Genomic DNA, 23309 nt, shown 5'->3' on the forward strand with positions numbered 1-23309 from the left:
CATGAGGCGATCATGTGACGTGAACTCACCAATCACAAGGTACTAGTTTAGCTGCCCTGGCTTCATTCTCCTCAGGCGTGTGGGAGAGAAGCCAAGGGACAGCAGTTGCAGAAACCAGACTATCACTGCGTTGGGGAGCTGGTATCTTGTGCGTGCCTTTTGATTCGACTGAACTGGCCAGGTGTCCTGCGTTGGGACCAGTCCCCAATGGCGAGCTACGGAACACGGCCAGGAGCCTGAAAACTGTACCTGCTGTTGATGGTCTGGTAGGAGGCTTTGCAAGCCTGTTACCCCTCCAACATCCTCCAACTGAGCATTAACCTACATCACAACCAAATCTTACTGGACTTTGCGCTATTGAATCATCACTCCTCAAATCCATAACCTGTTGTTCAAAAGCTCAGTGAATTAATTGTTTATTTGTTTAAGGATTTGGGAACCAGGCTACTTCAGTTCAGGTTGGCAGTTTAAACAACTGAACTGGAATATTGTTTAGTGTCCATTGTTGAATTTTTTTTTAAATTTATAACCGGTTCATGAACTGTAATATGTACATATTTTGGGCTTTACTTTGTTTTTTTCCCACTGGTATTCAATATATTTTCAAATTTAACTGCAACCGTTGTGTGTCTCTTTATTTGCTGCACCTGCCCTCCAGCAGCCGAATTCTGTCTTCTTATAATTTACTAGCCACATTAAATTAACTGTAATAACAGCATTGTGTAAACTCTATACATGTTACATAGGCAGAGCGACGTGGCGATGGCGCTTCATGAGCAAGCACATAGACATGATGTGGACATGATTTCAATGTTTTTTTGTTGTTGTTTTTTTTTTTAAAGGTTTATTTTTTGGCCTTTTTGCCTTTATTGATAGGACAGTGGATAGAGTCGGAAACAGGGAGAGAGTGGGGAGAGACATGCGGGAAAGTGGCCACAGGCCGGACGCGAACCCGGGCTGCCCGCGCGAGGAGCAAAGCCTCGCAACATGGTGCGCGCGCTGCCGCTGCGCTATCGGCGCCACCATGATTTCAATGTTTAAGGATTATAGTTCCTCATTCAACAGTGGTAAAGTGTCCACATTGGACAAACCTTTATGCTGAAGTTTCAACTTCAGTCACACCAGCGCTGCCTTGGACTCTTTGTTTTGATTTGTTTTGTTGTACTTGTGTTTCTGTGGGGTCATTGTGAGCACTTTTGTCTTTTTTTGTCTTTTTTCTGGTTGGAGGTGGTTTGCTTTTGTGTTGTGAAAACAAAATTATAAAAAAATTAAGTCATAAACAAAGAATAGTCATTTTCAGGAACCCGTGATTTATAATTATTAATCAAATAAGTCCACAATGTGGAAGAATAAAATAAACCTGATGTTTAAGATGATGTCAGTGATCTTTCTTGAACAGTTTATTTATTAATGTAACACATGCTTTTTATTCACTTGTTTAGCTGTAGTGAGCCCTCATTACTGCGATGTGTCCACAATAGTTATTGTTTGTGTTGATTGAATACAAAACTGTTATTGAAACTAAATGAATACTGATCTAACGTATTCAACTTTACTATTTACAAAGCTCAGTGTGTAAAAGGTTTCAGAATAGGTTGACATAGTGGAGATCAAGAGTTTAAAGAAGACTTTCAGGCTCGTCATTATAACATTTAAGTTAGAAAAGCTTCATCTCAGAATCCCCTCTCTCCTCTGTCATGTAGGGTCTCATCATGCCGTTGTTTGCTGTTTATAGGTTTCTTTAAATCGTACACTGGTCTCAACTTTTATTCCTATATGTTTGAACTTTTCTGTCTATAGGTCTGATATACTGGCTCAGGTTTATTCATGTAAAGGATACCTTGAATATTTGTTGCAGGTTGTTATTTGATTATGTCATTAGGATGAAGATAAATACAGTATTTTCCACACTATAAGGCGCACCGCATTATAAGGCGTGGGTTACGTTATGCATCCATTGGACGGTGCTGCGCTAAAGGGAATGTTAACAGAACAGTCAGATGTACGTACGTGCTCCCGTTTTATCCACAGTGCGGTTCACAGGAATATCAAAGGTGAGTGGAACCTCGTCCATATTGATGATATGCCCTGGCCGGATCTTTTTTTCAGTAATCTTGTTTCTGCAGTGTGTGCGGAAAGTGGCCAGCTTTTCTTGGCAGTCAGCTGGCAATTGCTGTGAAATAGTAGTTTGTGTGCGGATGGAGAGATTACGTCTTTTCATAAACCGAAAGCACCAAGAAGGACCGCCTCTAAATTCATTGATGTTAAGTTCTTGTGCCTTCATTCGAACAGTGATTGTACTGACACTTCTACCTGCTGCTCTCTGTTCAACAACCCACTGTTCAAGTTTGTCCTCTAACTGCAGCCATCTCGCTTTGTTCCCGCGGAGACTCTGTTTAGTCTTCTTTACTTGGCGCAGCTCATCCTCTTGCTTCCTCCACTTCCGCACCATTGATTCGTTAATGTGAAACTCTCTGGCTGCTGCTCTATTCCCGTGTTCTGCTGCGTGACTGATCGCCTTGACTTTAAACTCTGTAAGCGTGTCTCTTAATAGGAGCCATTTCAGGGTCTTTACACAAACACACACATGGAAATGAAACACCGTTTTATATATCCCAGCATGCATCGCGCACTACTTCTTCTACGGGGGGAAAATTGAGTCGGCGGCTGCTTACCGTAGTTGCGGCTCAATATTGAGCGCACCGGATTATAAAGCGCACCGGATTATAAGGCGCATGGCCAGCTTTTGAAAAAATGGAAGGCTTTTAGGTGCGCCTTATAGTGCGGAAAATACACAGAGAGGATGATACATGTCAGGTGATCAGTATTGTACTTGTTAGTGTAAATGGTAAAGGTCCTCCGTGCATGCAGACAGACTATAATATATAATGCATGTATAATAATAGACATTCATACCTTTTACAGTGACACTCAGTGCAGACAGGCTATAATATATAATAAATGGATAATAATAGACATTCATACCTTTTACAGTGACACTCAGTGCAGACAGCTCGGATGTCATGGACTCTCTGTGCTCCTTGAGCTCGGACCTGGCTGCAGTAATGTCGGCTCTAATCACTGCCAGTTCACTCTCCAGCACAGCCCGCAGCTCAGTCTTCACGGTGTCTATCAAGTGTTTGAGCAGGGAGGACACAAGCTCACTCTGAAAAGACTCGCTGTCTGTCGGAGACGTGTCCACAGCTGAGTCTGCTTCTCCCCGGGGACTGTGTTCAGTGGAGGCCTCGGTCGGAGTGCGACTTGAAGGCCTCGTGCTGAAAACACGAGCAGCCATGTTTTCAGCTGGCGAGTGTAATGCTGCTCTCTACGGTCTTCTTCTTCTTCTCTTGTTTTTTATATGGCAGGCTGTACACTGTATAGTGTAATGCTGCCATCTACAGTCTAGGAGTATTTCATTCATATCTTCTGATACAGACCAGGATCATGTAAGAATCTAAGAACTGCGCCCCCTGCAGATTGAAAGTTTGTATCTACAGAAACTATGGACTTAAATGAGAAAGATGATATAAGTGGTGAATCACAAGTAAATAAGAATATATCTCACAGAGACAGACTGTCTGACGTATCAGAAAGTATGAATGAAGTACACGCTCCTAGACGGTAGAGGGCAGCATTAGCCTGCCGGGGGGGAACAATAGAAGAAGAAGAGCAGCAGCTCGTTTAAGAGCTCTGCAGAGCTTCATTTTTGGCTCCTTTGAGAAGACAGCTTGGAGGTAACTCATTGTCAAGAGTCATTGTTCTGAGACAAGCTGAAAACATGGCTGCTCGTGTTTTCAGCTCGAGGCCTTCAAGTCGCACTCCGACCGCGGCCTCCACTGAACACAGTCCCCGGGGAGAAGCAGACTCAGCTGCGGACACGTCTCCGACAGACAACGAGTCTTTTCAGAGTGAGCTTGTGTCCTCCCTGCTCAAACACTTGATAGACACTGTGAAGACTGAGCTGCGGGCTGTGCTGGAGAGTGAACTGGCAGTGATTAGAGCCGACATTACTGCAGCCAGGTCCGAGCTCAAGGAGCACAGAGAGTCTATGACATCCGAGCTGTCTGCACTGAGTGTCACTGTAAAAGGTATGAATGTCTATTATTATACATGTATTATATATTATAGTCTGTCTGCATGCACGGAGGACCTTTATCATGACACTAACAAGTACAATACTGATCACCTGACATGTATCATCCTCCTTGTATTTCTCTTCATCCTCTCTGTACTACTCTACTCTAGGATGTTGTTGTTTTCTTCTTTAAAATGAACTCCTGTTAATTGTGAATAAATCTTGAGACAGTCGGTATCTTTTCCAGACTCATCCAGCTGAAGTGAGTCAGCGTGAGGCCGTTGTGTAACTTGTCATTTCTCTTCATCTCTTTTGTCTCTCTGTCTGTGTTCCTTTATTTCACCGTCTGCACTATCGTCTGCACTTGCAGGAATCTCTAAGCTTGTTGAGAGGACTAGATTTCGGGGTTGGGGGTGATTCTCGGGTCTTTTGGGGCCCTAGGCAAAAACTCATTGGGGGCCCATACAACTAACGTTTATTATTATTATTATTTCCCAAACAGATAACTTTCCTTTTCCTTTCCTAATTTTCCTTCATGATACATTTTGGTTTTCACAGGAAAAACACTGCAACGATTAGCCGGGCATTGAGAGGGAGTGCTGTCAGATGGGGGCCGATGAGGAAGTCTGCAAAATGTGTACATTTTGAGGCAGTGCTTTGGTTTTAAGTTTGACAGTAGGGCCCCCTACTGGTCTGGGCCCCCTAGCAGTTGCTTGCCTGTTGACAAGTAACAAGCAGCGCCTCTGGAAGGGGACCCCCCTCCCCCCCACAATATATAGAAAAGGTAGATTATTCCCCCTCCCCCTATAGAGGAGCATACAATCTGAACCTTGCAGCACAGTCACACGTTTGGATCAGGTCTGGTCAGGGGTCGTGCTTTCATACGGTCTATGGTCGCGGGCGCAGGTCCATTGGAGTGCAATGAACACAGACGAGAGGGGTACTTCAGCAGGTGTCAGTGAGGCTGTGTGGTTCTGCGGTCATCAGTGTAGATCAGTGTTTTTCAACCTTTTCTGAGCCACGGTACACTTTTTTCATTGAAAAAATCTCAAGGCACACCACCAGTCGATAATGTTAAAAAAATGAAACTATGTAGCCCATATTAACAATATAAAGTAATTCTTGTGTTTATTTGGTATCAAATAAACACAAATAAAAATATTTCTACTCACTCAGTGTGAAACCTGGGCTTGTTTGGATGAACACAAAGTTGATATCCTGGCAGGAATTGAAGAAAGACACACACGAAGCTCTTCATCAACAGCTCTCAGTCTCTCTCTGTTTTTAGTTTTTGTTGTTTGCCAGAATAGGGAACTCCTTGGCAGTAGCCAACCAAAAACTGTCCAAAGGTAGAGCTGCAAAGCTTAGCTTTAAACCACGATTTTGTCTCAGTTCAGTTAGGTCCTCCTGCTCCTGTAAAGTCATGTCCTTTCCAACAACTGATGCTGAGCTATAAGGGTCCCTAACCCAGTCAAGGCATTCAGTGAAGGCTGAAGAGAAATAAAATGACATCTTCTCCTCAAAAGTTTTCAAATGTTTAACTATTATCTCACACAATGCAGCAGTGTTAACATCTTGGTGCGCCCAACCATAGCTGCCGCTCCATCAGTGCAGACACTCGTGCAGTTTTCCCACTTAAGTCCTCCTTTTTCAAGATATTCTGATGTGACCCGAAAATGTTCCTCTCCTGTTGTTCTTTCTGGCAATGCCTTGCAAAATAAGAAGTTTTCTCTGATTGCGTCTCCATCCACAAAACGCACATTGGCCAAGAGTTGAGCATGTCCACTAATATCAGTAGACTCATCAAGTTGCAACGCAAATTTCTTATCTTTTCCAAAACCACACTTTCGATGTCTGCAGACATGTCATCAATACGTCTGGATATTGTGTTATCTGAGAGAGGAACTTTGGCTATTTCTTTTCAGGTCCGAGCATCTCATTTACAATGGCTCTGCAGGCGGGAGGTATTCATGTCTCTGCCACAGTGTGGGACTTTTTGGATTTAGCTACAAGTTCTGCAACATGGTAGCTCGCTTTAAGGGCTCTCTCATTTACCTTTGTGGTTTTTCTCATGAAAGTTGCCTGTTTCTCCGTGTGTTCACGCAGGCGAACAAAATAGTCCACATTCTTGTTTTGAAGTGAAGGGTGTTTCGTTTGGAGATGGCGTTTAAGCTTACTTGGGACCATAGCTTTTCACCACACACCAAGCACAGCGGAGTTTGTGCCGTTGCATCCCCGGTCTAAGTAAATCCAAATGAAAGATAGCTTTCGCTGTATTGCCTCCAAACTTTGCTCGAGCTCACAGTCTTTGCTTTCTTTTGACCTCCACTTATACTAGGGCCTTCATCTGGGTCCCAATTTTGTCCAGGGTCCAGTTCGGAGTGAGCATTTTTCTTACCGTATATACTCGCTAGCCATAATGTCACTGACACCGCCACCTGTCTGTCGCATCAAAGCATCACTAATTCTCTTGTCTCAGAGTACAATGCAATTTGCTACCTGTTGCCACCTACTGATATGGAAGAGTATTACATGATAACTGCCAGGCTCTTGACAGCACAGACACTCGACTTCTTTTTTAGACCAATTAGGTGAAATTTGATCATTTCCCACGGCACACCTGACAATATCTCGCGACACACTAGTGTGCCGTGGAACACTGGTTGAAAAACACTGGTGTAGAGGATGAAGAGCAGAGGGGAGAGCACACAGCCCTGAGGGGAGCCGGTTGATGTCTTTCAATGTTCAAGATTTTTATTTGCCACATGCTCATACAGGTGTGCAGTGAAATGTAAGGACTGTTCTGCAGGTCGTGCAATAACAATAAACACTCAGTTTAGTGATAATAGAATATAAACTAAAAAATAAAAGTGTTGTTTGAATGTACAAAATAATAAATATAGAATAGAATAGCGTAAACAGTGTAAAATGTCAGTGTGTAAAAGTGGCCAGGGTCCAGTAAAAAAAAAAGTAATGTTCAAGATTTACAAAAAGATTATTGAATGTACAAAAAATAGAGAAATATATAGAGAAATGTAAAAAGAAAAATGTAAACAGTCTCCAGGGGTGTCAAAGTGCAGATATATGTTTTTAAGTGAGGAGAGTGGAGTTAAGAGTCTGGACAGCCTGAGGAAAGAAGCTCTTCCTGAGTCTCTCTGTGTTCACCTTGATGTGTGGAAGGCGCCTGCCAGAGGGCAGGAGGATGAAGTGGTGGGGGTCACTCATGTTCCTCTTTGCCTGGGCTGTGCTCTTCCTTGTGAAGATGTCCTGGAGGGTGGGGAGTGTTGTACCCATGGTGCGCTCTGCTGACTTTAGCACCCTCTGCATGGCTCTTCGGTCGCGCACAGTGTTGTTCCCGTATCACTGGGTGATGTTTCCAGTCAGCACACTCTCCACCGCTCCAGAATAAAAAGTCTTCAGGACCTTCACAGAGACTTTGAATGTCCTCAGCTGTCTCAGGTGATAGAGGCTCTTGACTTGTCTGTGTGGGTTGCCCATGTTAAATCCTCCGAGATGTGCACCCCCAGGTACTTGAAGCCGCACACCCTGTCCACCAGCATCCCATCAGTTCTCAGTGGGGTGTAGTCCCTTAGCTGTCCTCTCCTGAAGTCCACAATCAGCTGACATTCAGGAGCAGGTTGTTGTCCTGGCACCACTGTGACAGGTTTCCAACCTCCCCTGTAGACACCTGCTGATCATTGTTGCTGATGCGTCCAACGACCATCTGCAAATTTCACAATGTTGTTGGAGCGGCGCGTGGCCACACAGTCATGCGTGTACAGGGTGAAGAGCAGCGGGCCTCTCTGAAAGAAATTCTTTGGTGTGTACAGGCCCGCCCCTCCCTAAACGCAGAACACGCACTGTGTTTTAATTGACCAGTTGGTGGTCATATGTTGGCTCAGGTTTATAACCTATCAATTTATGCTTTTATTGTTCCACTTTTGATCTGTAAAGTTCTTGTTCCACTGTTGATAGAGGCTGTTCATTTGATTCGTTAGTAATAATTAGTTTTATTATTATTATGTTATTGGAAGGGGGGGCCCCAAAATAAAATCCTGCTTAGGGCCCCCACTTGGCCAGGGGCGGCCCAGGGTGTATAGCACTTAATATGTGCAGACACACATTCTTATTTGTTACCCATAATATCAGTGCCAGCAACATGACTATGAGAAAGTGTACATGTGTGTGAGAGAGTGTCAGTGAAGGAAGGTGTGTGTGTTTATAATATAATACATAAGCACCTTTCAGTAGGACACACAAAGACTGTACAACACGTGTATTTATCTATAATAATTTATAATGTAAACAGTTTATATGTGAGTATGTCTAAAAAGAGTTGCAGAAAGAAAGGGAGAGATGTTGATATGAGCAGAGCCATGATGCTCACAGCTGATTGGTTAAGGACGTTAAATCACAGCAAATAGAGGCGTGTGGTTGGTCACAGCCTGAAGTCTCACTTTAACTTTGTGATTTATAAATAACAGTGAAATAAACAGGAGCTCAAGTTTGATCATATATGACTATAAAAACTTCAAGTAGGGCTGAAAAGAAAACGTGCTTCTAAATGTGTTTCTAAATAACGCTGGTTATGATGACATAACATTATATATGGTAATAAAACACATGACTGCAAACAGCAGCATAGGATAGACGTGATAACGATCTGATTTGTTTATTTAGTTTCTTCTCATTTTAATTTTTGTTTTTGGTTAATAAATTCAGACGTTGACTTTAGAGCTGATTAGCTCTAAATAGAGCTGATGCGTATTTTCATGGATTCATTCATCTTGATAAATAGAATATATCTTTTAAGTCCTGGTCCAGCATGACAGACTGCAGAGTCCTGGTCCAGCATGACAGAGACTGCAGAGTCCTGGTCCAGCATGACAGAGACTGCAGAGTCCTGGTCCAGCATGACAGAGACTGCAGAGTCCTGGTCCAGCATGACAGAGACTGCAGAGTCCTGGTCCAGCATGACAGAGACTGCAGAGTCCTGGTCCAGCATGACAGAGACTGCAGAGTCCTGGTCCAGCATGACAGAGACTGCAGAGTCCTGGTCCAGCATGACAGACTGCAGAGTCCTGGTCCAGCATGACAGAGACTGCAGAGTCCTGGTCCAGCATGACAGTGATTGTGAGATCCTGGTTCAGCAGCATGTCAACTATTCTGAGATTCTGAGCAGCATGCCAGTAACTGCAAGGTTCTGGTCATGAAGCATGTTTGAAAAATTGTCTGTGATGTAATTATGTTATTGACCATGGCTAAATGAATTTAAGACTATCCACAAGTCTGTTTGATAATGTCCTTCTCATTCATTCAACACAGATATAGAAACCCACCTTACAGGCTGCTTCTTGGTTTTTCTTTTTTGGTCAAATTTATCCTTGGGATGGGTGCAGGATATACACAAATACTCAGTACAGTACAATCCCACAAGTGCATCAACATTAACAGTGGAGCATAATCATAAAATAACAAACCAAAGTGCATCAAAGGGCTGTACCCCTTCCCTTGAAACCACCCATTCACTCACAGCCATTCACACCCCAACGACAAGGAGGACAAGACAGACAGAGGACAGAAAATATAAACAAGTGGAAAAGTGCAACACAATACTAAAAGCGGGGAGAAGGAAAGAATGTGACAGAGGGAGAGAGAGAGAGAGAGAGAGAGAGAGAGAAAAGAAGAAGAGAAAAAGGAGAAGAAAGAGGGGAAAAAAGGGGGGTAATTAATCAAGCTCAGAAGTTCAGCTTCAATGTGCAAGGTGTCTATATGAAGTATGAAAGGCTGCCAGGTTTTTTGAAAGGCCTGCAGAGAGCCGTTGAGGGAAAATCTAATCTTCTCAAGTCTAACGCAATGTAAAATCTCTTGGATCCATCTATTGTGTGTCGGTGGGGAAGAGTGCGTCCATTTGAGTAGAATGAGCCTCCTCGCCAGCAAGGTAGCGAAAGCAACACCGTGTTGTGAGGTTTTGGACCAACCAAACGAAGGAGGAATTCCAAAAAGGGCAACAAGGGGGTCAAAGTTCACTGTGCGACATAGGACATTCCCCAATGTTGCACAATGTTGGGGAAGGTCCGAAGATTGCGCGCCAAAATTCAGATAGTCTGGGACAAGACCAAAACATGTGCATGTGATCAGCTGGTGCGAGTTTACATCTATTGCAGGAGTCGGCACTGTCTGGATAGATCTTAGCTAACCTTGCATTAGTGAAGTGGCTCCTGTGCAAGATCTTGCATTGTAGAAGTTTATGCCTTTCGCAGATCGAGGACGTGTACAAGATACAGCCCCATTGTTCGTCAGATAAAGTTATCTGGAGGTCTTGATCACAGACAGCCCTCAGGGAATTCAGACAGGTCGGGTTTATCCTGAAAATTGAATTGTATAGGACTGAAGTCAGGGATTTTTGTGTAGTTTTTAACAAGAGAAGGGAGTCCATCAGGGATTCAGGGGGGCGATTGGGAAAGTGAGGAAATTGATTTTGCACAAAATGACGGATCTGAAAGAAACGGAATAAGTGAGATTGAGGGAGTGTGAATTTTTTCGACAAGTCTGCAAATGAAGGGAAAGTACCATCGATATAGAGGTCGTCAAGGAGTTGGAGACCTTTATTTGACCAGGACTCAAATGCAAGGTCAGAACAAGAAGGAGAAAATAAAAGGTTTCGAAAAACTGGGGTGAACAAGGATGGAGAAAGAGGACACCACGGGTGCCATGGGATAGAGAAAAGGGCTTAGACTTAATTCCATTAACATTAATCCTAGCCACAGGGGAGGTGTATAGAAGTTTAATCCAAGCTATGAAGTTGGGGTTAAAACCAAATTTGCATAAAACAATGAACAGGTAGCCCCACTCCACACAATCAAATGCTTTCTCCGCATCCAACGATAGAATGATCTCGGCCGAATCAGAATTTGAAGAGGAGCAAGTGATGTTCAACAACCGCCTAGTATTATGAAAAGACTGACGTCCAGAAACAAAACCAGACTGATCTGGGTCTATTAGCGTCGGGGTGACCTTCTGAAGACGAGTGGCGAGTATTCTGGACAAAATCTTAAAGTCAACATTAAGGAGGGGAATGGGCCTGTAACTGCTGCAATGAAGGGGATCTTTGTTTTTTAAAGCAGCAGGGTGATTGATGCTTCTGAGAATGTGGAAGGTAGTCGCCCATTCGTAAATGCATCATTAAACACTCTCACTTCTTGTTTTTTTGATAGCATGTTAAACCATTCAGCAGTGGCTTAACTGGAGCTTTAGTTATTCTGGATGAGTAGGCTACCTATAATACATGTAGAGAGTTACTTTCTGTCACACAGGCAGAACATACGTGTTGGTTGGCTGTCGGCTGAATGAGACCCTACATAAGAGTTATTAAAATGAATTTCAAATGAAATCAATTCACAGGCCTTATTAATAATTAAAAAATCAGTCTGATTAAGGTTTGTTTACTGTGTCTTGCAGATGTCCAGCAGCTGTTGGTGAGTAAAGATGAGCAGCAGGAGTGGAGCCACTTTCTGGACCAGGAGGACACTAAGTCCCAACACATTAAAAAAGAACATGAGGAAGTGTGGATCAGTCAGCTTCAAGGACTGGAGGAGGGTGATACCACCAAGTCCCCCTTCACTCCTGTCTCTGTAAAGAGTGAAGATGATGAAGAGAAACCTCAGTCCTCACAGCTTCATCACAGACAAACTGAACAGATGGAAACAGGAGCTGACGGAGAGGACTGTGGAGGAGCAGAACCAGAGAGGGACTCAGATCCAGAGAGATCTTTACGACCAGAGATTGAGGTCGAGACTGAAGACTCTGATGAACCAGAGACTGAGGTCAAGACTGAAGACTCTGATGAACCAGAGACGAATTACACTGATGATTGGAAGGAGACAAGAGAAGAACTGTCAGAATTAAACTTAAAAAATAATAAACCAAAGACTGGTAAGAGAGCACATAGGTGCTCTGTGTGCGGTAAAAGATTTAACCGTAAACAGCATCTGACCAGTCACATGATGATTCACACTGGAGAGAAACCCTTTTGCTGCTCTATTTGCAGTAAAGCATTTCCACAAAAAGTAGCCCTAACCCGACACATGTTGATTCACACAGGAGAGAAACGCTTCAGCTGCTCTGAGTGTGATAAAAGATTTAACAGGAAAGAAAGTCTGGCCACACACATTTTAGTGCACACAGGAGAGAAACCCTTCAACTGCCCTGAGTGTGGTAAAAGGGTGAGTTCTAAGAGAAATCTGACAAAACACATGATGATTCACAAAGGAGGGAAATTCTACAACTGCTCTCAGTGTGAGAGGAGATTTACCCATAAGGCCAGTCTGATATATCACATGGCAAATCACAGCGAGGAGAAACCCTTCAGTTGCTCTGAGTGTGGTAAAACATTTTACAGACAAAGCGATCTGACGAGACACGTGGTTACTCATACGGGAGAGAAACCCTTCAACTGCCCAGAGTGTGGTAAAAGGTTTCGCTCTAAGATAAATCTGACCAAACACATGATGATCCACAGTGGAGAGAAATGCTACAGCTGCTCCCAGTGTGAGAAAAGATTTATACATAAGGCCAGTCTGACATATCACATGGCATATCACAGAGGGGAGAAACCCTTCAGCTGCCTTGAGTGTGGCAAAAGATTTTACCGACAAAGCGATCTGACTAGACACATGTTGGTTCACACTGGAGAGAAACCCTTCAGCTGCTGTGAGTGTGGTAAAATGTTTAGTTCTAAGATAAATCTGACCAGACACATGATGATTCACACTAATGCTAATCCTGTTCAAAGGTAAAAGTGATCCAAAGGAATCCAAGGGAACAACATCACTAATGTGTATTCATCAGTATGTATTGACTAACAGATGTATATCTGCTGTTATATAGAGACATAAGACAATTGTGTTGACAGAAATCTGTCTCTACTTTGTTGATGTTTTGTTGCTGACTTATGAAGCAGTAAGTTGGGAGCAGCTATGACATTTGAATGTAAAAGATTTATATGAAACAGTTACAGTGTAAGGATCCTTCTTCTCTCCTGATATCTTCAATTCTTTCTGTCACTCTGTTTCCTTGGAGGCCTCTGTGTTGGGTAGCTCAAGTTCGTCACACAGCTCATGTGTAACCTTGTAATAAATAAACTTATGGAGAGTAAGACTTTCATCTTTGTATATTATTTTGTGTTGAGTGTCTTAAGTCTCTTTGCTCAAGAAAAGGAGTTCAGCAGATCCTGATGCAGAGCGACCACGTCAGATCAGGTCCAGGTTGACTCTCTTCACTGTTAGTCTGTTATACTCTGTGCTCAGTTCAAAGCAGAATGGACACAGAGTTTTGTTTAATTTTACCGCACCATGCCTGCAAAACCGACATGCTAAATATGCACACACACTGTTGCTGTTAGCAAAGCTGTGGATCATAAGCTGCACTTCAACACTATGCATGCTGTTAGCTTCACCGCCAACTACTCAACACAATCAGATCAGGAGGTGCATCTCGGTTGCCCTATTTGCATCAAGTGGTTGTCTCTCCTCCACTTGAGTCTTGGTCCATCCTACCAGAGATGCACAGAGAAAACGAAGCCAAGGCGAAATGACCGAGGAAATCAGTTTTAAGAGACATGAAACATCCTTTCCTCTACGGTGTCACGTGAAGCAACAACAGCTGATCACGTTCAGCTGTCAGTCAGACTAATAGCTGTTTATGTCCACACAAATACACACTGTATGATTTCTAATGAAACACTGTTATTTCTAATGAAACACATACTGTATTATTTCTAATCACACACACCCACTGTATTATTTCTAATCACACACACTGTACTATTTCTAATGAAACACATTGTATTATTTCCAATCAAACTCACACACTGTATTATTTCTCATCAAACACGAACTGTATTATTTCTAATCAAACCCACACATTGTAGTATTTCTAATCAAACACGCAATGTATTATTTCTAATCAAACAGTCTGAGGGCTCAGACCTTCATCATCATCATCATCATCGTCAGACATTCAAACACTCTGAGGGATGATGAACAGAACATGAAGGATGTATTGATTCATATTTGGTAGTTAATCTTCATGTCAGACTCTTTTTAATCCCAGCTCATCACAGAGCGACTCTTTACAAACTCACTGATGTTCATCATCTGTTTAAATGTCCCACGCTTCGTTTAGCCTCTTTTTAATGTCCCTCTTTTCTCCCGTATTAAACTCTGCTCATGTTGAGAAGTTTCACTGAAGTCTGATCCTGTGCAGCGTCCAATCAGTGAGTGATGTACGAGAAGGGGGCGTGTCTGTCAGTGAAAAGACTTCGGTGAAGTCAGCTCTCGTGTCTCCTCGGTCATCGCTCCTCGGATCTGCCTCCTCTCTTCTCGATCCTCTCTCCTCCGTTCAATCAATCTATCAATCTTTATTTGTATAGCATCAATTCATAACAGGCATTATCCTTAGGGACCTTACTGTTTGTCTGTTAACATTAACAAAAGAGCAGGTAACAAGACCATGCTCATTGTTATGTTTACATAAAGCAGGTAAAGGACCTTACTGATGGCTATATTACAAGAGCCCAGCTTAATCCATCATAGCGTGGCAAGAAAAAACTTCCTTTTAACAGGCAGAAATCTTCAGCAGACCCGGGCTCATGACGGAACAGCCATCTGCTAAACTGTGCTGGGCTTGAAATGGGATGGGGGAGATGGGATAAGATGCAGAAAGAAGGGTAGAATAGGATAGAATAGGGGTGTGGGTGGTTGTTTGGGCAGGCCATCCTCATCAACAGTCCCGAGGAACCTAAGAGAGCTCAGGAGCTCCCAGAAAAAGGAGAGGTTAGTAACTTGAATATAAAGATAGTGATAGCAGTGATAGCAAGCAGTAATAAGATATGAAAGCTGAGAGAGAGATAAGAGATCCTGGTGCCAGTTCCCCCGGTAGTCTAGGCCAGGGGTAGCCAACCCTGGTCCTCAAGAGCCACAATCCTGCATGTTTTAGATGTCTCCCTCTTCCAACACACCTGATTCAAATGATCAGGATCGCTATCAGGCTTCTGCAGAGCTTGATGACGAGATAATCATTTGAATCAGGTGTGTTGAAGAGGGAGACATCTAAAACATGCAGGATTGTGGCTCTTGAGGACCAGGGTTGGCCACCCCTGGTCTAGGCCTATAGCAGCATAACAATGAGCTGGTCCTAAGCCAGCCCTAACTATAAGATTTGTCAAAAAAAAAAGTTTGAAGTCTATTCTTAAAAGTATCTAGTGTGTCTGCCTCCCGGACCCCGACTGGTAGACGATTCCAAAGGAGCCTGATAACTGCAGACTCTACCTCCTGTAGTACATTTAGAGACTGTAGGTACCAGCAGGTCTGATAACTGCAGACTCTACCTCCTGTAGTACATTTAGAGACTGTAGGTACCAGCAGGTCTGATAACTGAAGACTCTACCACCTGTAGTACATTTAGAGACTGTAGGTACCAGCAGGTCTGATAACTGCAGACTCTACCACCTGTTGTACATTTAGAGACTGTAGGTACCAGCAGGTCTGATAACTGAAGACTCTACCTCCTGTAGTACATTTAGAGACTGTAGGTACCAGCAGGTCTGATAACTGAAGACTCTACCACCTGTAGTACATTTAGAGACTGTAGGTACCAGCAGGTCTGATAACTGCAGATTCTACCACCTGTAGTACATTTAGAGACTGTAGGTACCAGCAGGTCTGATAATGGCAGACTCTACCACCTGTAGTACATTTAGAGACTGTAGGTACCAGCAGGTCTGATAACTGAAGACTCTACCTCCTGTAGTACATTTAGAGACTGTAGGTACCAGCAGGTCTGATAACTGAAGACTCTACCACCTGTAGTACATTTAGAGACTGTAGGTACCACGAGCCACCAAGTGTGTGGTGATGTTGACCATTTTATATTACCATCTTTAGATACCCATGTCTCCTCTGTGGATGATGATTGCTGCATTCCCTGGTTTTCCTCTGATGGAGCTAAAATGGCCGACTCGTCCTCTGAATCCTCCTTATCATAGGAAAATTGACAGTCTGGATCATCAATAACATTGTCCTAAGTTTCTGAAATATCATCTGTCTCTGAAATGTCTTCCTCTGCATCACTATCCCCGCTCAAAATCTGTGATAAAGCTTCTTCAGCTGTATACCTCTATGGAGCTGACATGAGAAAAAGTGACAAGGACAAGTGCGAGAAAGATCCTATCCTACACACACCTGGGTCTGAATGGCCATAAATATAAATAATTGGGCAATCAAAAATAAAGTACATCAAAGAGACATGTTTATTGTGGACCTGAAAAGCTACTTACTCATATTAAAGTGTCCGGGTCAAAATGACCCACAACATCATCTTTGTATATAAACTCTGCACAGAAAATTCAGTACACATCAAAGAGTCCAGATGTCACACACAAGTTCATGACCCCAGGTGAGGAAAAGTCACAAACTTTCATGAAGAAAAAGAAATGATAACTAGTAATTTAAGCAACACAAAAACTGAAATGGGTCATGGCTAGAACATATCCTGTTGGCGGGGCAGTGCACAGGGACGTCTCCCTGCAGCAAAAACTTAGTTAGATGCTACTCCCCTAGCCTTGTTTCGTCTTTTCAGCCAGAGCCAGTGGCTTGCTTTTTCAGATTCCTCTGAGAGCTCTTTGGTGGTTCTGCTCAGTGTGGCTCCACATGGTCCCAGGTCCTTGAGCAGGTGTGACATTGATCTGCCCACAAAGCCTCTGGCGTTCACCTCCACTGGGTTCAGTCTAACACTCCATTCACTTTCTCTGCACTCCATGACCAGGTCTGCATACTTTGCCTTCTTTCTTTCATAGGCAGCTTCCAGTCCCTACTCCCATGGCACCGTCGGCTCAATCAATATTGCTAATCTCAGACCACAGCACCACATCTGGTGCTGCAGATTTCCTGTGGGAACTGCAGCTGCCTACCCAGGTCAACATCCATCTTCCACGCCGCTCCTGGTGTTAATAGCTTGGCGAGTGCAGGTATGTCTTGCAGGTTCCCCCTGCCTGAGGAAGTGGATCCTGCCTTGGCTCACAGATGGACTCTTGTTGTTTGCCTCCTGCCGAGTTTTCTCCAGAACCTTTGCCAGCTTCATGAGCATTTGGTCGTGCCGCCATCAGAACAACAACAAGATAACTGTTTACTTGGCAGGGTACAATCTGTCACTTGGTAAATAAAACTTGTGACGCGTTCCGCACTCACATCTGCTGAAGCTGATACAAGAAGAAGACAAAACATCTTTATCAGAATTACTGTGCATGCAGTGTTTGAAGACTTTTTTGACATATTTATATGACATTTGTACAGCACACATAGTACACGTGAAGTAAAATTTTCCAGAAGTACAAGAGACAGGAGACTTAGACCAAAAACAAAAGTGGCTAAAATGAACAATAAAGGTTAAGGAAAGTTTAAAAAATCTACATTGATTGTCTAAAATGTGTTTCAGTAGATTAATTTTGTGTAGTGTAATCTAAAAGTTGTGAAGAAAATTAGGAAGACATTTTAGAACTTTAGTTTCAAGAATCTTGTTTATTCATATTTTTTTCTCAGGAAGAAAAAAATAAGAAGAAAGTTAAGTACAAAAAATAAGAACTTTTTCATGAATATCAGATCTTCTTACCTTTGGTTTTAAGAAGAAACCAGCACCTTTTTTGTCCTAAGAAGGTTTTGTGAATCCGGCTCCATTTTGGGAGAGGCAACTTAAAACCCTGGTTCGCCATTGTTTCACAGCTTCTTTGTGATGTTCACATCAGCAGGTTTTACAGTCTATGGTCGAAATTAAAATAAGTCTGTGTTAATAGGTCTTTTATTTTTCATCTCAAATATCATCTATAAATGTCTGCTATTTTAATTGTGAACTCTATATTTTCAAAAACAGATGTTACCGCAGACACAGTATTATTGTCACATTAACTTCATTGACTTAAACATTGTTTAGTGTTCCTGTTTCATACACGTGTATCTCACAGCCAGTTTATTTATATAGCACAGTATATTTAGCACTTTTGTTTGGAAGAAAAGGAGATTAAATAACAAGCAACTTCACTCTTTTTGTCTGTTACTCCTGCTCGCTCTGGAGTCTGGATCATTTACCGTAAAGATCAGAATACGTGAGCACTTCAAATTGAAGGGCGGCTCTCTTGATCATAAGTAAAAGTAAGGAGCGGCTGGCTTAACTGCAGTTATTTGACCACTCTTTCTTAAAGAGCTCCAAATCTGTCAGAGTGTGAGAACATTTCCTGTTTACAGTCCTCTTCAGGTCACCCCACAGCCATCTTTCATTTCTTCAACTCATCCTTTAGGATTCAACTCGGGCACAGGTAACGGGGACTGGACTTGGATTTATCTTCTCTGACTGGGACTTGAGTTCTTTGGACTGGAGCCTGACTGGGATTAGAGGTTTGGTGACTCTGTACTGTTCACACTGTAACTAAATCAGATCTTCCTACTCTAATTGCTGCCTCCAAACAATTCAAAAGAGTGTGTGTGTAGCTCTGGTGCTCATTTGTGTATAACTTAGAATTTTCTCTGATACAGTAACATAACTGTATTGAGGTGAATAAACAAGACTGCTTGTAGGTGAAATATGAAAAAATTAAAACCGCAAGCGGTGATGAAGGGACCGTAGCACCCCACGCATGTCGGCGTGTGTCGCGACCGCGGGAGTGCAGCCGCGACACGAGGCCAAGCAGCAGGCCTTACAGTCGTCGAAGGTTTAAAAATTGGAGTGTGCCGAGACATCAAAGTTTGATGGTACGCCGTGGCCACGCCCTTTGACGAAATAACGTGCAGAGCACAACGATAGATTTTCAACATGTCCAGAACACACTGACACTGAGTTCACGATGATCGGATAAACGCTGTTGTAGGAGTTCGTTCAAATAGCTAACCTGTGAAAAAGGAATTTCAGCCATTTTTATTGCATTAAAAAAAATATGGCGGACTTCCTGTTTGGTTATGACCATGGGTGTAAGAGGCTTTTATGTATCCCTGACATGCCCAATGAGCATAAAAAATTTCATGCACGTAGGCCAAAAAAACCTCTATGGGGAGGCCAGTTTGAAAATTTCAAGGGGGCGCCACTGAGTCATTTATTCACGCCCACTTTTTATGCCAACATGTCTAGTTTTATTTTTCCACTGGGATCATGTGTGTAATGTTTGATGAATGTATGACTATATTAAGGCCCGTTACAAACTACTTCCTGTTTGTGACGAACAACGCGTCCGTATGACCACGCCCTTTGAGGAAATAAAGTGCAGAGCACAACGAGAGATCTACAACATGTCTAGAACACACTAAGATTGAGTTTACGATGATCGGATAAACGCTTTTGGAGGAGTTCGTTCAAATAGCTAACCTGTGAAACGTGAATTTCAACCATTCAAAAAAAATATGGCGGACTTCCTGTTGGGTTTTGACCATGGGTGTAAGAGGATTTTATGTAGCTCCTGACATGACCAATGAGTATTAAAAATCTCATGCATGTAGGACAAGGAAACCCCTATGGGGAGGCCAATTGTAAAATTTCATGGGGGCGCCACTGAGTCATTTAGCCACGCCCACATATTATAACAACATGACAAGTTCAATTTTTCTACTGGGATCATGTGTGTTATGTTTGATGACTCTACGCCTATATTAAACACTGTAACAAACTACTTCCTGTTTGTGAGGAACAACGCGTACGTACGACCACGCCCTTTAACGAAATAACGTGCAGAGCACAACGAGAGATCTTCAACATGTCAAGATCACACAGACACTGACTTTTTGTCAATCGGATAAACACGTTTGGAGGAGTTCGTTCAGATAGCTAACCTGTGAAACGCGAATTTTCGCCATTAAAAAGAAATATGGCGGACTTCCTGTTTAGTATTGACTATGGGTGTAAGAGGATTTTTTGTAGGTCCTGACATTATGAATGTACAAAAAAATTGTCATGCATGTAAAAGAAAAAAACCTCTATGGGGAGGCCTTTCAGAAAGGTAAAATAGGGGTGCGCCGAGACATCAATGTTTGATGGTACGCCATGGCCACGCCCTTAAACGAAATAACGTGCGGAGTACAACGAGAGATCTTGAACATGTCTAGAACACACTGACACTGAGTTTACGATGATCGCATAAACGCTGTTGTAGGAGTTTGTTCAAATAGCTAACCTGTGAAACGTGAATTTCGGCCATTTTTGTTGCATTCAAAAAAATATGGCGGACTTCCTGTTTGGTTAAGTCTATAGGTGTAAGAGGATTTTATGTAGCACTGGTCATGCCCAATGAGCAAAAAAAAAAATTGTTAATGTAGGACAAAAAACCTCAATGGGGAGGCCTTTTTGAAAATTTCAAGGGGGCGCCACTGAGTAAATTAGCCACGCCCACTTTTTATGCCAACATGTCTAGTTTTACTTTTCCACTGGGATCATGTGTGTGATGTTTGATGAATGTATGACTATATTAAGGCCCATAACAAACTACTTCCTGTTTGTGACGAACAACGCGTCCATATGACCACGCCCTTTGAGGAAATAACGTGCGGAGCACAACGAGAGATCTTCAACATGTCGAGAACACACTGACATTCTCATTGTGTCAATCGGATAATTGCTTTTGGAGGAGTTCGTTCAAATAGCTAACCTGTGAAACGCGAATTTTCGCCATTGAAAAAAAATATGGCGGACTTCCTGTTTGGTTTTGACTATGGGTGTAAGAGGATTTTATGTGAGATCTCGCATGTTGAATGTACCTAAAATTTTTCGTGCACGTACTATGAAAAAACCTCAATGGGGAGGCCCTTTTGAAAATTTGAAGGGGGCGCCACTGAGTCATTTTGCGATTTTTTTTTACGAAATGACAAAAATATCAAATTTTTCGCCAGACCCGATGACATTGGAGATTTTGATGAGTTTTCATTCACGTTCAAGCCGTCAAAAATGGCTCCAAAGAGGCGGAACAAAAAAAAAAAAAAAAAAAATCATTTGGGTTTCAATAGGGTCCTTCGCACTGGTCAGTGCTTCGGTCCCTAATGAACTTAACCTGATCTGACTGTGGTTGCTCTGCATCAGGATCTCCTGAACTCAGTTTCTGTAGTAAAGAGATTTTAGACACTCAACACATGTAGATGAAAGTCTTTCTCACTCTCCAGTTTTTTTTATTACAAATTCACACATGAGAAAAAAAAAGCAAAACTTATCAAAGCATAAATGTTCATACACACATTTCTGACAAAACACAATCAAACAAAAACAAATCAGAAGTCCCGCAAACACAAATAATCAAAAAGACTATTTTGCAATATTTGCTTCCTGCCGCAATTTAAAAACAGCTAAAAACATCGCAACATACATTGCAATTTTGGGAAATGCTGCCGCAAATTCAGGCATTTGAAGCCGCAACAATCCCCCAAAAAGTCTGTGAAATTCTGGAGGGACTGGTTTATATGGGAACCTATTTTGCGAACGCTGCTGTACAGCATTGTTGCAAACCAAGTTTTGTTGTATTCTTCATACAAGGACAATAAAGAGTTTATCGATCTAAGAGAGTTACATACTTTAATATACATTCATGATGCAACCTTGGATTGCTTAGGATCACTTTTAGCATATCTCACCAGTGTGAATCCTTATGTGTCTGGTAACTTTTCCCATGGAACAATACCTTTTATCACACTTAAGGCAGCTGAAGGGTTTCTTTCCAGTGTGAAATAACATGTGACTGGTCAGATGTCCCTTACAGCTAAACCTTTTACCACACTCAGAGCAGCAAAAGCGTTTCTCCCCTCTGTGAGTTGCCATGTGTTTTGTCAGACTGGCCTTACGGATAAATCTTTTCTCACATTGAGAGCAGCTGAATGGTTTCTCTCCAGTGTGAAACATCATGTGACTGGTTAGAAGCCCTTTTCGGTTAAATGTTTTACCACACTCTGAGCAGCTATGTGGTCTCTTTCCAGTCTTTAGTTTATTATTTTTGAAGTTAAATTCTGTCTCTTGCCGATCATCACCGTCAACACTCTCAGGTTCATAGGAGTCGTCAGTCTCAACCTCAGTCTCTGGTTCATCAGAGTCTTCAGTCTCTAGTTGTAAAGGTCTTTCTGGATCTGAATCCCTCTCTGGTTCTGCTCCTCCACAGTCCTCTCCATCAACTCCTGTTTCCATCTGTTCAGTTTGTCTGTGATGAAGCTGTGAGGACTGAGGTTTCTTACTTCCTTCCTGGTCCAGAATGTGGCTCCACTCCTGCTGCTCAGGTGGAAACTCTTTACTCACCAACAGCTGCTGGGCATCTGCAGGACACAGTAAACAAACATTAATCAGATTTAGACTGATTTTTGAATCTTAATAAAGCCTTTGAAATGATTTCATTTTTAATGGCTGACAATCAATGTTAATTGGAATTGATCACATTTTGATCATGATTGAAATTCACTGATTTTGGATTTTGAGAATCTTTGGAATGCTTTTATTTTATCTTAAGCTTAAGTAACTTTAGATAGATCAGACAGACACTGTATTGATCCCGAGGGATATTAGAGGCATCCAGTAGCAGTATACAAGACATGCAGAACACAAGACATTAGTTAAAATAAACAGTAAACCATAAACAACCTCTATCCCCTCTGCCTAATATAATAAACCTGAAACAAGATTTAGGAGGCTCCCTATATGACTAAGAATGCAGACAATAGGGATGCAGATTCAAGTAGTTGTCATTAAAGTATCCAAACAATAAGGTGAAACCAGGAATAATTAAGGTGATTGTCATTGAAGTACAGGGCTGTCAATGGAGGAGTCGAGCGAGTTGGAAGAAAAGCACACTGGAGGAGACGAGCAGGAGGGACAAACACGCAACACGAGAAACAGGAAATGTCCAGTTTAAAATGGATGAAAAAAGGGAAATAGGGAGAAATAAAATAATACAATTCTTTAGGATACAGAGGCTGTGAATGTTCAGTAATATTAGTTTAATCAAGGTGTTTCTCTTTGTTCAACTATTGTTGAATAGAAATAAAAAAAATAAATGCATGCGTTTTATTTTTCTGTCATTTAAAACACGTTAGCGTGGGGAAACTTTGTCTCCTAACTGCAGCCTGTCGAGCGTTCCTTTCAAGCATGTTAAATTCAGACACCGTCACAATCACCTCTGTTTTTGCCTGGCTTGGTAAAATCACTGTGTTTACCAACTAACTCAGTATTT

General features: G+C 42.3%; 2 protein-coding genes across 2 annotated transcripts in view; one reads left to right on the plus strand and one right to left on the minus strand.

The window, feature by feature from the left end:
- Positions 1 to 23309, minus strand: part of LOC306826861 (uncharacterized protein) — a 44992-nt gene that overhangs the window by 12715 nt on the left and 8968 nt on the right. The gene's annotated exons all lie outside the window — the stretch shown is intronic.
- LOC306826963 (uncharacterized protein) lies at positions 3646 to 13232 on the plus strand. The gene is made up of 2 exons (XM_079348558.1): positions 3646 to 4088; positions 11537 to 13232. The coding sequence occupies exons 1-2, from the start codon at positions 3779 to 3781 to the stop codon at positions 12871 to 12873; spliced, it is 1647 nt and encodes a 548-aa protein (XP_079204684.1). The 5' UTR covers positions 3646 to 3778; the 3' UTR covers positions 12874 to 13232.

This window comes from Symphodus melops (assembly GCF_947650265.1).
Source record: "Symphodus melops genome assembly, chromosome: 7".
NCBI classification, from domain to species: Eukaryota; Metazoa; Chordata; class Actinopteri; order Labriformes; family Labridae; genus Symphodus; species Symphodus melops.

Bases quoted from the DNA above. Each gene is read 5' to 3' on its own strand.
- LOC306826963 (XM_079348558.1), top strand. From the start codon at position 3,779: ATGGCTGCTCGTGTTTTCAGCTCGAGGCCTTCAAGTCGCACTCCGACC. The intron at 4,089-11,536 runs GTATGAATGTCT...TGTGTCTTGCAG, and splicing joins ACTGAGTGTCACTGTAAAAG to ATGTCCAGCAGCTGTTGGTG.